This window comes from Hyaena hyaena, unplaced genomic scaffold, assembly GCF_003009895.1.
Source record: "Hyaena hyaena isolate Hyena2069 unplaced genomic scaffold, ASM300989v1 scaffold_676, whole genome shotgun sequence".
NCBI lineage: Eukaryota > Metazoa > Chordata > Mammalia > Carnivora > Hyaenidae > Hyaena > Hyaena hyaena.
The window spans coordinates 575,298-590,693 of record NW_024081310.1 but is presented as its reverse complement, the minus strand read 5'-3'; the positions used below and the strand labels follow the sequence as shown (position 1 = coordinate 590,693).

At 40.3% G+C, this 15,396-nt stretch overlaps 1 protein-coding gene across 2 annotated transcripts in view; it reads right to left on the bottom strand.

Moving 5' to 3' along the window:
- Nucleotides 1-15,396, bottom strand: part of UNC79 (unc-79 homolog, NALCN channel complex subunit) — a 208,017-nt gene that overhangs the window by 135,503 nt on the left and 57,118 nt on the right. For both annotated transcript variants that reach the window (XM_039217277.1, XM_039217278.1), the window contains exons 9-11: nucleotides 11,167-11,396; nucleotides 8,665-8,836; nucleotides 6,796-7,026 (exon numbers count right to left, since the gene is read on the bottom strand). In XM_039217277.1, coding sequence (XP_039073208.1) covers nucleotides 6,796-7,026; nucleotides 8,665-8,836; nucleotides 11,167-11,396 — 633 coding nt within the window. The remainder of the gene's footprint in view (nucleotides 1-6,795; nucleotides 7,027-8,664; nucleotides 8,837-11,166; nucleotides 11,397-15,396) is intronic.

Below are 15,396 nucleotides of genomic sequence, written 5' to 3'. Positions count from 1 at the left end.
CCCCTTATCAACCCTCAATTTGTTCTCTGTATTTAAGAGTCTTTTATTATTTGCCTCCCTCCCTCTCTGTTTGTAACTAATTTATCCCCTTCCCTTCCACCCGTGGTCTTCTGTTAAGTTTCTCAAGTTCCACACATGAGTGAAACATATGGTATCTGCCTTTCTCTGCCTGACTTATTTCACTTAGCATATTACCCTCCAGTTCCATCCACACTGCTGCAAAGGGTAGGATTTCATTCTTTCTCACTGCCAAGTAGTATTCCATCATATATATAAACCACATCTTCTTTATTCATTTTTAAAGGCTGGAATAAGGTAAGGAAAAAGGCATTGGAGGTTTGCTAAGGAGGGTGTTAATTGGAGCTTCTCAGGAGGAGGAATAAATTTCTCCTTTTTTTTTTTTTTTTACAATAGAAGGCAATAGTACAAGTAAAAGCTAATGTAATTTATTGAATACTGTACTGCAAGTGAAAAACAGAGTGGCTGTGTGGGTGCAGAACGGCAGCCGGTATAGCAGTTGTGGACCCTGTGACCCCGTGGCTGCCAGGGAATTGAGGCTCGTGGCCCCTTCCCAGCATCACGAGTGAGGATCATACTGCATATCGTCAGTTCAGGAAAATTTCAAAATTCACATGTTAAAGTATGGTTTCTACTGAATGTGGATCATTTTTGTATCATCGTAAAGTCAGAAAATCATAAATCAAACCATGGCAAATTGGGGACCATCTGTATGTGTGTCTGTCTATACCTTTGGATAGGTATATTATGTATATGTGATATTTTGTTACCTCTGAAGGGTACCTCTGACAAATTTATTTATCAAATCCATTAAAAGATCTCTATTCTAAATGAGCTTTAAAAACACAAAAGCTTATATGAATTAAATATTCCCCAAGCTCTCAGAAATACAGAAAGCAACTCAAATATTTTTCAAGTTCATGTGATTTCGGTAAATCTTTCATAAATAAGACAAGATTAATACAGTTGGTTTAATAAAAACAGCTGTATCTTCTGAATTATCAGCACTGAGTATGATCTGATCATACATTTTTATTCTACATGGGTTTTCTAGTCAAATAAGCTAATATTATATTTACTAATTGTTTAAGATTATAAAACTTATAGATTTAATTTTAATTTAATTATTATTCTGACAAGCTTTATTTCAACAATAACTGTGTTTTATAGTATGTCTACTTGGAAGTAGCGTCCAAGATCTTTTTGATAGCTTGAAACTAAAGTTATACTAAGGTACATGAAATGATATATATTTGTTGAATATCTAGACCATTTCTAAATAAGACAAAACAATGAGGGGCACCTAGGTGGCTCAGTCAGTGAAAAGTGCCCAACTTCGGCTCAGGTCATGATCTTACGGTTTGTGAGTTTGAGTCCCACATCGGGGACTGTGGGGAGCTGTGTTGACAGCTCGAAGCCTGGAGCCTGCTTTGGATTCTATCACCCTCTCTCTCTGCCCCTGCTGGCATTCTGTCTCTCTCTCTCAAGAATAAACATTAAAAAAAAAAAAAGACAAATCAATGAAATATTAATTACTGAATACAAGTTTACATACTTGTAGATTCTTTTTTTTTAATGTTTATTTATTTTGAGACAGAGAGCACAAGTGCATGTGAGAGGGAAGGGGTAGAGAAAGAGGGAGAGAGAGAGGATCCCAAGCAGGCTCTGCACTGACGTGAGTCTTGATCTCACAAACCATGAGACCATGACCTGAGCCAAAACTAGGAGTTAATGCTTAGCTAACTGAGCCACACTGGTGCACCTACTTTTGGATTCTTATTTTGACAGAGAGACTCAAGATATTTTGATATGCTAATAAATATGTTCTTTTTGCCATATTAAGAAATTATACTATGAAGCATAGCTCTTGATGTTATAAAAGTAGTATATTCACAAAAGTTGCCAATGTGCTACAAAAATACCAGTAGTTGACAGGAAATTCACAAACTACTTCCTGGTTTTCTCTGAAAAACAGAGGTTACTAAGTGTTGAAAACTAGGATCAATATATATAAGTGAAACTATTTGAAATAGTAGTGATGGAAAAAACCCCATATGAAGACTATTTAAGGAATGTATGAGTTAGTTTTGTTAAGGACAAAAGAGTAATTCAGTCCTAAAGTCATTCTTTAGAGGTGGTGTGAAGGCTTTCCAGAATAACAAAAGAGGAAAGTGAAGGATGAATGGATAAAAAAGATGTGGTATATAGATACAATGGAATATTACTTGGCAATCAAAGAGAATGAAATCTTGTCATTTGCAACAGCTCGGATGGAACTAGAGTGTATTATGCTAAGTGAAAGAACTCAGTCAGAAAAAGAGAAATACCACACGATTTCACTCATATGTGGAATTTAAGAAACAAAACAGATGAACATACGGGAAGGGAAGGAAATATAAGATAAAAGCAGAGTGGGAGACAAACCGTAAGAGACTCTTAAATACAGAGAACAAACTGAGGGTTGCTTGTGGGGTGTTGGGTAGGGGGGATGGTTTAGATGGGTGAGGGGCATTAAAAAGGGCACTTGTTGGGATGAGCACTGGGTGTTACATTAAGTGATGAATCAATGAATTCTATTCCTGAATCATTATTATACTATATGTTAACTAATTTGGATTTAAATTTTTTAAAAAAAATAACCAGATTTTTAAAAAAGAAAGTGAACAAGGTTTTTCTCTACCTTTTTAATAATATGTCTAGGAAACAACTATTCTGTGTCTTAACAGAATTTCCTGTGCTTCATGTCCTCAATTATTTAAGAAAACTAAGTCTTCTCAATTAAAACAAAAAAAGTCAATTTTTTTCATTATCATGTTACATCCTATATTTACTTTTGAAATCTTTATTGTCATTTTCGTTAAACAGATAACTAAGTATTGTTTCATAGTGACCCCGTGCCCGGTTAATCAAGTGTTTAAACCTTGCACATTTCTGACAACTTTTCATATTCTGCCTTCCTCAAATCAAATCCTAATAAAATCTTGATCTCAAACTGACTTTGAGATTTCTGAGAGGGCCTCTAGAAAATCTCAAAGGATTTTTTTCTTTTTCTAGTAAAATAAGATATTAAACCCATTAGGTTTATTTGATATGCTGAACTGCATGAAAATCATCATCAAATATGAAGAGAAATGTTTTTAATACCAACACTTTAGGAATTATATGAAGTTTCTAGCAATTTGTCAATTCCTTTCTTGCTCATGACATAGCCTCCAGATGCTTTGCCTAATGTGATCATAATTCCGGTTACTCTCAGCGGATCTGATTATAGCCATTTTTAAAGTCTTTTATCATTCACAGTTTGTTACTATTTTATTCTGATGCTTTTCTGAAAGCTCTTGTGAACAACCACTAGATAGAAGGCTTGGCTTTAGCAAAAAGAACTGTCCCAGGAGACCAGGGACACTATGACAGGCAAGAATGGGTACAAGCTTCTGATGGTATTGTATGCTGCCAGCCTGAGAAAGGATTCCAGAACTCTGATGGAGAAGCTAATGTTTTCCTGAAACTGCTAACCCAAAATCAAGAGAAACAAAAATTAATTAGATGGAATTGGGGCATCTGGGTGACTCAGTTGGTCAAGCGTCTGACTGTTTCAGCTCAGGTCATGATCTCATGGTTTGTGAGTTCGAGCCCCACATGGGCTCCACACTGATGGTGCAGAGCCCGCTTGAGATTCTCTCTCTCCCTCTCCCTCTCTGCCCTGCCCCTTCTCTCTCTCTCTCTCAAAAATAAATAAATAAACTTAAAAAAATTTTTTTAATTAATTAGATGAAGAAAGGTAATCATATTTTTGTGGGTTTTTTTAGTTTGGAACATTGCTGGCTCTTTAATGTTCTATTTTCTGGATGTAAGGTTTTTCTTAAGCTAACTACTCACAACAATTTAGTAGATTATATCTTTGTAAACAACAAAGAAACACTTATCTTTTTCTCCCACCACATCTGACCCTTCAGAGTTCAGAAACTCTTAGTGACTATTCTTAGTCCATGCACAAGTTTCTCAATCTGTTCTCCTTGTAAAAGAACATAATCAGAAAAACTGGTTATATCACCAATGTTTTGCCTGGAATGTCACAGTAGAGAAGGATGTGCATAGAATCAGATATGACCAGTTTTAAGGAACTAAGGTCAATTGACATGAAGGAGCCAGTGCTTACAAAGTCTTCTAGGAAAAACCAGCCTGGTACCTGGCTTATGGGGACCCAGCCTATAAGCAAATAATAAGAAATGTCACTTCCTGAAAGGTCCAGGAAACTTAGAATATTTTGGTGACCTCAGAGAGCAATTTACCCAAATCTAGAGGTACTGCAGATGAAGTATGATGACAAGTTACTAGCTTAGCATCCTAACCTCTAGCGGTTTTTAGAAGCCCAATCTGAGATTCTCCATAAAAATTCCAGCAAAGCCAACATTAAAGGTCTATTTGGTCAATTACCATTGTCGCTGCATCTACATAAATAATTAGGACAAATTTAATGAGACTAGTCTTACTTTGAGAATAAGGGTAATCTTACTTTGATTATCTTTGATCAAAATGGGGGGAAATTTTATGTTTCAATGGAAAACTATACCCACCCTTGTGAGTTATCAGATTCTAGTCCTGCTCATTGTCTTTGAGCTATTTGTCACCTCTTCATAAACTGAATCCTGCTGTGTCGCATAGTTTGTCAGTAACTGATGTTTCCAATTTTCCTCCCACCCTGCTGACTTGGTGTCACTGAGAAGTAAAACCTGACGGCCCAGATCCTTATTGAGACTCTAAGTTGTCTTCTCCCAAAGCCCTGCAAGCCAGAGCAAGACAACTTGATTTGAACTTCAAAAGAATTGTGGCAACAGCCTACATCCTCCATGCGCTGCTCATAACCATGACAGAGGCACTGATGACCTCACTCTATCATCTAAAGACACTTTGAGCCCAACATCTACAAATCCTGACTGGGTGCCCTCTGGCCTTGGAAACTAGTTTTAGAGTCTACTGTCACCATTAACCTCAGGTTTGTTTGTTTGTTTGTTTGTTTCCTTGTCCTAATCTATGCCTGCTTCCTCCTTTACAGATCTCTTGCCTGGAAGCTCCTAACCCAAATCTACAGCAATCAACCCAGCTTCCTTTTGGTGTGAAAATTCTCTCAAAGTTCCACATGAGAGAAATGTGGGAAACCACTCAGACCCCCACACTTGGCATAAAGATCACTTTCATGAAAATATTTGAACTAAAGAAGACGCAGAGAGAAACCTTAACCTAACTTCCCTTTTCTGACTAAAGCAGAGCTTCCAGAAATATCATTTCCATTACAGGGAGTTGCCTGTGAATTCAGCTGCTGTGGAGACAGACTGCCCAGGGCCACTAGTATCAAAAGGCTCAACAGAACTGTCCATATCTTCCCATTCCAGCCCTAACTCTCCACCCCACACATTTTATCTTTGGCTACTGAGGGAGATACCCATCACTGATATTCAGTGATGTACTGAGTACTGACTATAAGTATAAATAAACTTTGTCTTTTCTCTCCTGAATGTGTCTGTTGTAGGCCCTCAGCTACCATTTCCTCTTATCTTTGATAATTAGATCAGGCCAACCCTTTACTATCCCAAAGGAAATAATAATAGAAAACATATCAATATAATCAGAGAATGCCACCAAATAGAGAATTTCTGTTATGCAAAAATCCAGTTTTATATGTGAGTCAGTAGGTGGCACCAAAGAAGGAAAAAAGTGTCATCTTGAATCATGCACAGAACTACTCCGTGTCCCGGAAACCTAACAAAACCTATTTCTTTAGATGGTCTGTGTTCTTTTTTATCCTTAAATGTCTTAATCAGACTGAAAAATGCCTCAATATCTCATTGAAAGTAAACCAAAATAAATACCAAATAAAATTCAGAAAATATCCTGAAAAAATTTCCTATATTTCTGCCAAAAACTGATTCTGGACATCCACCTTGCTAAGTTAGGCACAAATTATACTGTATTTTAAAAATATGGGGTCTTACCAGCTATATATCTGAAGCCTATAATCTACTGGGGAAAAGGATGAATTCAGAGGAATTTGTCCCTTAAGCTAGAGCAAAGGGAGCATTTTGGCATGTCCTAAACCTTTTTTGGCATTTGGCATTCCAAATGATAGGGCAGGGATTTCTACCATTCATATCTAGAAATATATGTGAAACCACAGAAGCAGTTGCTCCTAGTCAAATGTTAGCCTTTAGACAGACAATAGATCAGAGAAGGACTGAGACCTAGGAATCTCACAGAGAAACCTTTTTCTTCTGTTTCTTAATTAAAAAAAAAATATTCAGCAATGTCAGGGAAGAATCCTCCCTTAAATTCTTTTTTGTTTTTAATTTAGAGAAGGAAAGAGAGTGTGTGAGCAGGAGAGAGGCAGAGAGAAAGGAAGAGAGAATCCCAAGCAGGCACCAGTCTGTCAGCTCAGAGCCCGACATGGGGCATGATCCCACGAGCCACAACATCAAGAGCTGAGCCAAAATCAAGAATCAGACACTTGGCTTACTGAGCCACCAAGGTGCCCCATTCTTTTATCCTCTCGTAAATTCTTAAAAATAATTCATATAGTTGTCTTACCATTCTTCACCCCAAACCAACATCAAAGCAGCACACCACCTAAAATGCAGTTGCTCAACTAACCTCATTCAGCTGTGTTGACTAAAATAAGAAGAGACACTCTTTTTCTACAGATAATGATAACATGTTAATGGCTGGGGCAGTGCTTCTCCCAATCCCTCTCCTACAAGGTCCAAGCGGGGGCCCTCCACTTACCCTGGCAAATTCCATTGGCTTGGGAAGAAGGCACATGACCATGACATCAAAGCGAACATCACAGACGGTCTTCAACCACTTGGTGACAAACTGAGGCTTCAGTTTTTCCACCAAACTTCCAACTTCATCATCCATCATATATGCCGTGGAGTGAAACCACTGAAACACCATGGCCACCAGCCTGGCCAAGCTCTCCGTAGGTGTGTTCTCACTGGGCGTGCAGAGGCTCACCTGCAAATGGGCAGATTAGACTCTGCTTCAGCCTCCATCGATTTTACATAATTATTACAAATTCATTTAAAGACAAAAAAAAAGATTCCCAATAATCCATTTAAAATAGTTTATAAATGATAGAGGATCACTTAACCTAGAAACTGCATTCCTTGCAGGAGAGATGGATTACAACAATAATTTCCCCTTGAGATTGCACCTTTTGATAAGTCTTTTCTCCTAGAAGAAATCTATTTTGTAGTCTACACTAGATAAATGCATTTTTAAGTTAGCTCTGCAAAGTGAAATTTCATAAATATCTTCAATGAAAAAAAATAATCTACCTATGTTTCCATTCTAAAATTATCAGATTTAGCTAAGGAATTTCTATCAGTAATAATTCTGAAAGCTTAGAGCCCCCTAATTCAGCACATTATAAATAGACTCTTAAAAACAGCTCATCATTTATTCATTATTCATTCTGCAATAATCTTTTATGAAACGCGATAGTAGGGGGTCAGGAACGTACAGATAAATAAAACACTACCCTCGCCTTCAAAGAGTTCACAATAGCAGTCATTATATCATTAGATAATAAGTTCTAGGAGCAAAACATGTGAAATCAGCAATTAAATACCAATTTGGTAAAACAAAACACAACTTTTTCAGATAACTATATAAAAGCATAGTTAGCATTAAAAAAAAGCATAAAGAGATATATTACTATGGAGACTCAATCTATGTCTTCAATGGGCAAAAACAAAAGTCTTATCTAACAGAACTGCCAAGTTCAGCTGGCATGGAATTTGGGATCAGAATGTTTGATCTTTACTGAATGAATGCTCCCAGGGAATCAGTCAAAAACGACCAAATTCCCTGTGTTAATACAGCTCTGATTTTTCTGGCTGTAAGCAAACTGGCCTTAAAAGCGTCACAGATACTGAACTTTCAAGAAAAATGTCATGTACAAATACCATATGTTTGCACATATAGGAGGATTAGGAGGAACTTAACAGAGGACCATGGGGGAGAAGAAGGGGGGAAACAGTGGGGGAGAGGGAGGGAGGCAAACCACGGAGACTCCTGAATGCTGAGAACAAACTGAGGACTGATGGGTGTTGGGGGTGGGGAGATGGGCATGGAGGAGGGCACTTGTGGGGATGAGCACTGGGTGTTATATGGAAACCAACTTGACAAACTATTTGTAAAAAACAAAAAAAGAAAAGAAAGAAAGAAAAATGTCACGTATAAAGATGATGGGATGCGAATGATCTATAAATTATATTAACTCAGTTATTTCACAACATACCCTAGCAACATTCCCATTCATTTTCTGTCAAAGGTGCCTTTCAAACAGTCAAGGGTCTGGCTAGTAGGCTTCGACACCTGGCTATTCATTAGAATGAACTAGGAAGCTTTTCTAAAAGTCCCAAGATTCTAGGGTGGGATCTGGGCACTGGCATTCTCTAAAAGCCTTCTTTCCCAAGGAAATCCAATGGCTGCCCAGGGTTGAGAGCCACTGTCCTACAATATAGAATCCCGCTGCTAAAGTTAACTTTTCACTATTTACTTCTTTAAAAAGAACAGGAAATATTCCTCATCAGTGCAATGTTGTCATGAGAAATAAGAAAGCAGAGAAGAGCTAACTTATTTTCTTACTAAAAACCATATTCCAAATTGACTGAGTAGTCGCTGGTCGTGTTTATCATCGTCCTTGTTGTCAAAGTCAGTGTTATCCAGGGAATGGTGGGAAGAGGAAAGTCCCAGCTGCCGCCGGCGATTCAGCTCATATTCCCGCTGCTCGGCATGGAACTCGGCTTCTTTCAACAAGCTGCCAAAGCCGAGAGGTGTCGTTAGACGATCGAAAAAACACATTCTAGGTTATGACCGATTCAGAGCAACTATTCATGACTAGTCAAGCATCACTGATTGCTCTCCTTCCAGTTGGTAGAAGTTGCTCCAACAGGCCTAATTTCAGTTCTTTGCTATTTTGTACTCTATCCCCATTTCTAAAATGAACAAACTGAGGCACAAAGAGACTGCTACCTTCAATTAGAATCAGGCAGAACCGATGCCTCCTGGCTTCCAGTGTACCAGCCATCCCACTAGATGTCAATATTTCCCCTGTATCTAATCTGAAGTTATGTGGACCTCAAATGCATGGTACAAAGAGAGACTTGAGGAATTTATACCCAAATATTCAATATCTAATATTCAAAGATTTGGAAATGAGCAACAAAGTCTCCTTTTTCAATCTGCTAAACAAGTCATAATTTTTTTTAAGTTTATTTATTTTGATAGAGAGAGAGAAACTGCAAAGAGGGGAGGGGCAGAAAGAGAGAATCCCAAACAGTCTCTGCAAGTCAGCACAGAGCCCAATGTGGGGCTCAAACTTGCTATAACTATGAGATCATGACCTGGGCTGAACTCAAGAGGTGGATGCTTAACTGACTGAGCCACTAGAGCACCCCAACAAGTCATCATTTTCAAACGTAATACCCAATGTTAGCAAAAGTGTAGCCAAAACTAGCAATTTCTTTCATACAATGCTTTTGGCATTATAAATTCATATGCATACTCTGAAAATCAGTTTGGTAATGTATCAATAGCCATTAAAACATTTATACACTCTGACCCAGTCAACCATATCTGGTCATCTACCCTAAGAAAATAAAAAATAGGGGCGCTTGGGTGGCTCAGTTGGTTAAGCATCCGACTTCGGCTCAGGTCATGATCCCACAGTTCGTGGGTTCGAGCCCCATGTCAGGCTCTGTACTGACAGCTAGTTCAGAGCCTGGAGCCTGTTTCAGATTCTGTATCTCCCTCTCTCTGACCCTCCCCTGCTCATGCTGTCTCTCTCTTTCTCAGAAACAAATAGAACATAAAACAAAATTTTTAATAAGAAAAAGAAAATAAAAAATAGAAAAACAGCACTATTCACAACAGTATTTATCAAAGAAATGTATATTAGTAAAAAACGGAAGCAATTTAAAAATCTAAAGGTGGAGGAAAACAATCTCAATGAAGATTATGTTTCCACTAAAAATGGTAAATACAGAAACTATCTAACAACATGCAAAAGAGAGAATGGTATAATGTTATATCAAAAAAATTATGATACCCTGTGATTACAGCTCTATTAAGATGTGCATTTGAGTAAAACTAGAAGAACATATGCAGAACTGATAATGATGACAGCAGTACAGCTGATTTTTTTCTTCTATTTCCAAACTTTCTGTAATGTTTCATTTGACAAACATTTACTGCGTTTCTACATGTAGCAGCCACTGAGGCAAGAGACACAGAAAAGAGTCCCTTATCCTTAAAATGTACACTCTAATATTATTTCTTTAATTAAAAAAAACTTGCCTCAGTGAATATTGTACAAAAGAGAACGACTCTGGAAGTTATCATTTCCAAAGCTCCTTTTTCTGTCACGTGGTAGGAGAGAGAGCCAACCGCCTGCACCACCGGGCTCCTATCTCACTGCAGAGCCCGCAGCTTTACCCCAGTGCCGAATTACCTAGAGCTCTCCCGCACTGCACAGTGCACAGTCAGGCCTCAGGCACCCCCTTCACACCCATCACTCTGAGGGGCGCCTCTGCTTCATTTTCCTAAAACTCCGCTCTGTGCCATCGTTGTGCTAACCATACTGAATCGCAATCCCATGCTTCTGTCTTTATAGCCCCTACATGCATAAGGTGATGGCGGAGACTACATTTTATTCTCTCTGGTCTCCCAAGTGCCTAACACATGCTTGGCACAGTGATAAAAATATTGGTTGAATGAATGAATTAAAACATCATCACTGGGGTGGCTGGGTAGCTTAGGTGGTTAATAATCTGACCTCGGTTTGGAGCATGATCTCATGGTTCGTGAGTTCAAGCCCCGCATAGGGCTCTGTGTTCTGCACTGACAGCGCAGAGCCTGCCTGCGATTCTCTCTCTTCCCCTCTCTCTCTGCCGCTCCCCAACTTGCATGCACACACACTCTCTCTCTCTCAAAATGAATAAATAAACTTAAAAAATCGTCACTGCATTATGGAAGGTTAAGAGGTCAGGCTTGAAGGCACCTGAAGTTGAATGAACTTTACCAAAGTGCCAAGGGCGGCTCAAAGCCAGGGTGGTGTTTCCGGTAGGCCCCCAACAAGCTGCCCGTTACCTGATCACGGCCTCCACAGCGCAGACCAGCTCCTCGGCACCACATTCCCGAGTGTTGATGGGCGGAGGGGAGGTCTGATAGAGGTGGGTCTCGGACGCAGCCCCCACTTCGTTGCTGTGATGATTCGAGTGGCATCTCTTGCAGTACCGCACAGGCCTGTTTCCGTGACGGCCGCAGCACCCCGCTGAGAAGCAGGTAACAACTGCTCTTCTTACATGGGAACTGCAGTTCTAGGGGCAAAAAACACCGAAATCAACTAAAACTGGCCACTGAGGTAATGGGGCTAAGAAGTAGAACAAATGGAACGTGAAGGGGCCACCGGAAGTGGCTGCACACTTCTAAAGTTTCCAAAACACAGGTCATCCCTAACCAGTTAGGTTTTAGGCAGAGTTAAAAACGAAGGTAAGATGTGGTTTCTATTGGTGTGAGTGGCAGAAAAGCTCTAAAGGTGAGTGGAACTTTGTTGAAAAGCCTTCTGTAAAGCTACCTCAGATATCGGTTGAGGGTGAGGCGCTTTCTGGATTATTTCCAGTTAGTGTGTGAAGAGTTTTCAGCAGAAATATGGAGGAAAAAACCTAAAACTGTGGTCCAAAGAGAGAGCATCACAGCACATCAGAATAGGAAAGGAATAATTATAATCCCCAAATTACTTTCAAAAGTATCTTATCCGCCACGGAAGGAGCAGATTTCCAGTGCAGCTCCTCTTGTCCTTGCTGTGTTCAAGGACAGGTAGGGGGCCCAAAGCTGGCTGCCCACCCACCCACCCCCTCTGCCAGCATTCTTTCCAATAAGACCTAAAGAGTACATCAAATACGCCAACGGACACCACAGGAACATAGCAAAACACAGCAAGAACCATTCATAGAATCAGCTGCTGACATCAACTACAGGCAAGGAGTCAACAGATGAAGGGATGCCACTGAGAAAAGTAGGGGCATGTAAGACAGAGTCCAGAGTCAAGGGGGGCGCTATGTCAGAGCCGCCCTGACAAGAGGCAGAGGAGAGAGGCACCATCCACGTGAAGCCATCTGAGAAGCTGTGAGGAAACACTCCCAATGGCTGCAAAACTATGTGTCCCAAGCCTGAGAGAGGGGCCACACCACGTGCTCAACATCATGTGTCCTAAGAGCTTTTCAGACTTTCAGTAGAGCTTAGCAAGATGTGAACACCTTGAGGGAATGTTTTACTGTAGGCCATTATGAACTCAGAGCCTAGTGAAGATTTGAGACCACTCCATGACAGATCTTTTGAGACAGAAGAAGGAAAAAGGCCAGCACAAAACCTACACAAAAACACGGACAATGTATTGAACTGCCTATCGGAGTGACCATTTCAAAGTAGGGTTTGTTCCACCTCGATTTTAGCACAAGGCTTTGGATGCTGGTGTCAGCAAATCTCATTTTCTGAACAGAACTCAGGCCTGCAAATCATAAAAGCAAGTTTAAAATTTCTGTAATTTTTTTCTTTTCATTAATAAGGTTTTTAAAATTATTTGTTAAATTTCAGTGTGTTAATTCTACAACTGCGGCCCAAGTCTTGTGAGCACCCAACTCGGTGCTGCTGACTCGCCAAGTGGTGTATTTTTCCTGTGTGTCCTTCCTTTCTCTCTCACAAACTAACTTTTCATTCTGGAAGCACAAGAATCCTTATTGGCTTGGGGCTTCTGCTCCCCACCAAACCAATACCACACCACTAGCTGCGTGGTATGTATCGGAGTATGTTCTTAGCATTTAACTTCTTCCTCTTGGTTATAATTAGTCTTTGTTCCTCTGGCATTCCCACCATTCTATAAACAATAGAATGCGGATATGGGTTTAGTGGGTAGTTATTCACTATAATAAAGCCCTGAAGTTTAAGGCCTACAATTTACCATCCTATTTTCTGCCCACATATTATTTACATTCTTCCCACACGCAAATTCTTGGCTGGAGGTTCAAGGTCTTGCGATCTAAATCAAGTCCAGCTGTGTATGAGGCTCTTTGGGTTGGCTTCCTCGGGTATGCTTCCATTTGCCTTGAATCTAGATGGGCTCGTGGCTGCTTCAACCAAGAGAGTGTGGCAGAGGTGATACCCATATGACTCTTGAGGCCAGATTTAAAAAGACTTGCAGCTTTCACCTGGCCATTTTATAATGTTCTCTCTTCAGATGCTTCCTCATTGTGATGCTCAGAACTCTGTCCTGGCCAAGCCATGGAGAGAGGCCATGTGTTAAGTCTCTTGTCCACAGTGCTGCCTAAGCCCAACCTTAAAGATACCCCATCCCAGAGCCCAAACATATGCTCTGGAAGCCTCTAGATAATCCCAGCCCCCAGTTATTCAAGTCTTCCCTGATAAGGCCTCAAACATCATCAAGCAGAGACAGGCTATGGACTGTGCCTTGTCCCAATCCTTGACCAACAGAACCTATGAGTGTAATTAAATGGTTGCTGTTTTATGCTGCTACATTTTAGTGTGATTTAGTGATTCCTTATGCAGTTATCTGGATATTGCCCCAAAATAACCTTGGGTTGACTTTAGTTCTAACCAATTCTTTTTTTTTTTTTAATTTTTTTAAATGTTTTATTTATTCATTTCGAGGAGAGAGAGTGACAGCATGAGCAGGGTAGGGTCAGAGAGAGAGGGAGTGACAGACTCTGAAACAGGCTCCAGGCTCTGAGCTGGCAGTCAGCACAGAGCCCGACGCGGGGCTCGAACCCACGAACCGCGAGATCATGACCTGAGTGAAAGTCGGACGCTTAACCGACTAAGCCACCTGGGCGCCCCAGTTCTAACCAATTATTAATGGATCCCACTAAGTTTTAATAAGCTACAGTCGGTCTTCAATCCATGTGGAGTGAGCTATATGCATTCATCTCAAAAGTAAACTAGAGAGATTTTCCTTAGATCCAAATTCAGATGGGCATGGTCTCTCCAGCTACTCTGCTTCACTGCTTTGAACTTCAAATGTAAAAAAATAACTCCAACCTGTCTCATAGAATGACAGAATTGAAATAAATCAAAGCCTGTCTCTTTACCTTTACAATCTTGATGCTTATTTCAAACTCACTGTTCACGGGGCACCTGGGTGGCTCAGTCGGTTAAGCATCCGACTTTGGCTCAAGTCATGATCTTATGGTTTGTGAGTTCGAGCCCCATGTCAGACTCTGTGCTGACAGCTAGCTCAGAGCCTGGAGCCTGCTTCAGATTCGGTATCTGCCTCTCTCTCTAACCCTCTCTTGTTCACACTGTCTCTCTCTCTGTCTCTCTCTCTCTCTCAGAAATAAATAAAACATTAAAAAATATACATATATATCAAACTCACTGTTCAAGTGTAGGAATTTGTACTCCAAAAGAGGTAGACACAAACTGTACCCAAAGCAAGCTCGAACAATTCTGAACTAGTATGAACTTAATGAATGTTCTCTAAATTCACTTTCAGGTAAAGCACAACATTTATTAAAGGATAAGTAATAAAAATCTGCTTATTTGAAGTTTATTACTAAAACTACTTTTGTCATATAAAGGAGGGCGGTGTTAAAAAATGATCCACTCTTGGGGTGCCTGGGTGGCTTAGTCGGTTAAGCGTCCGACTTTCGCTTAGGTCATGATCTCGCGGTTCATGGGTTCAAGCCCCGCATCGGGCTCTGTGCTGACTGCCAGCTCAGAGCCTGGAGCCTGTTTCAGAGTCTGTGACTCCCTCTCTCTCTGACCCTCCCCTGCTCACGCTGTCTCTCTCTCTCTCCTAGAAATAAAAATTAAAACATAAAAAAAAAAAAAAATGATCCACTCTGTGTCTCACATATGTTAGGTTTACCACCAGAGCTAGGACATGCTAATTTAGAATATAAAACTGTTTCTAGGGGCGCCTGGGTGGCTTAGTCAGTTGAGCGTCTGACTTTCGCTTAGGTCATGATCTCGCAGTTCGTGGGTTCGAGGCCTGCGTCGGGCTCTGTGCTGACTGCCAGCTCAGAGCCTGGAGCCTATTTCAGAGTCTGTGACTCCCTCTCTCTCTGACCCTCCCCTGCTCACGCTGTCTCTCTCTCTCTCTCCTAGAAATAAATAAAAATATTTTTTAAAAAAACTGTTTCTAATCCTTGTCCCTCCAGCTTATAAAAGATTCTCAAAGTAGGATATATCCCCAGGATAAAAATCAAATCAAAAGTATGCTGACTGGCTGCATGATCCTTTGTTAAAACTTCAGAAAGATATAAGATGCTGCTGCTCAGTTGAGCCTTTCAGATAGAAGAGGGC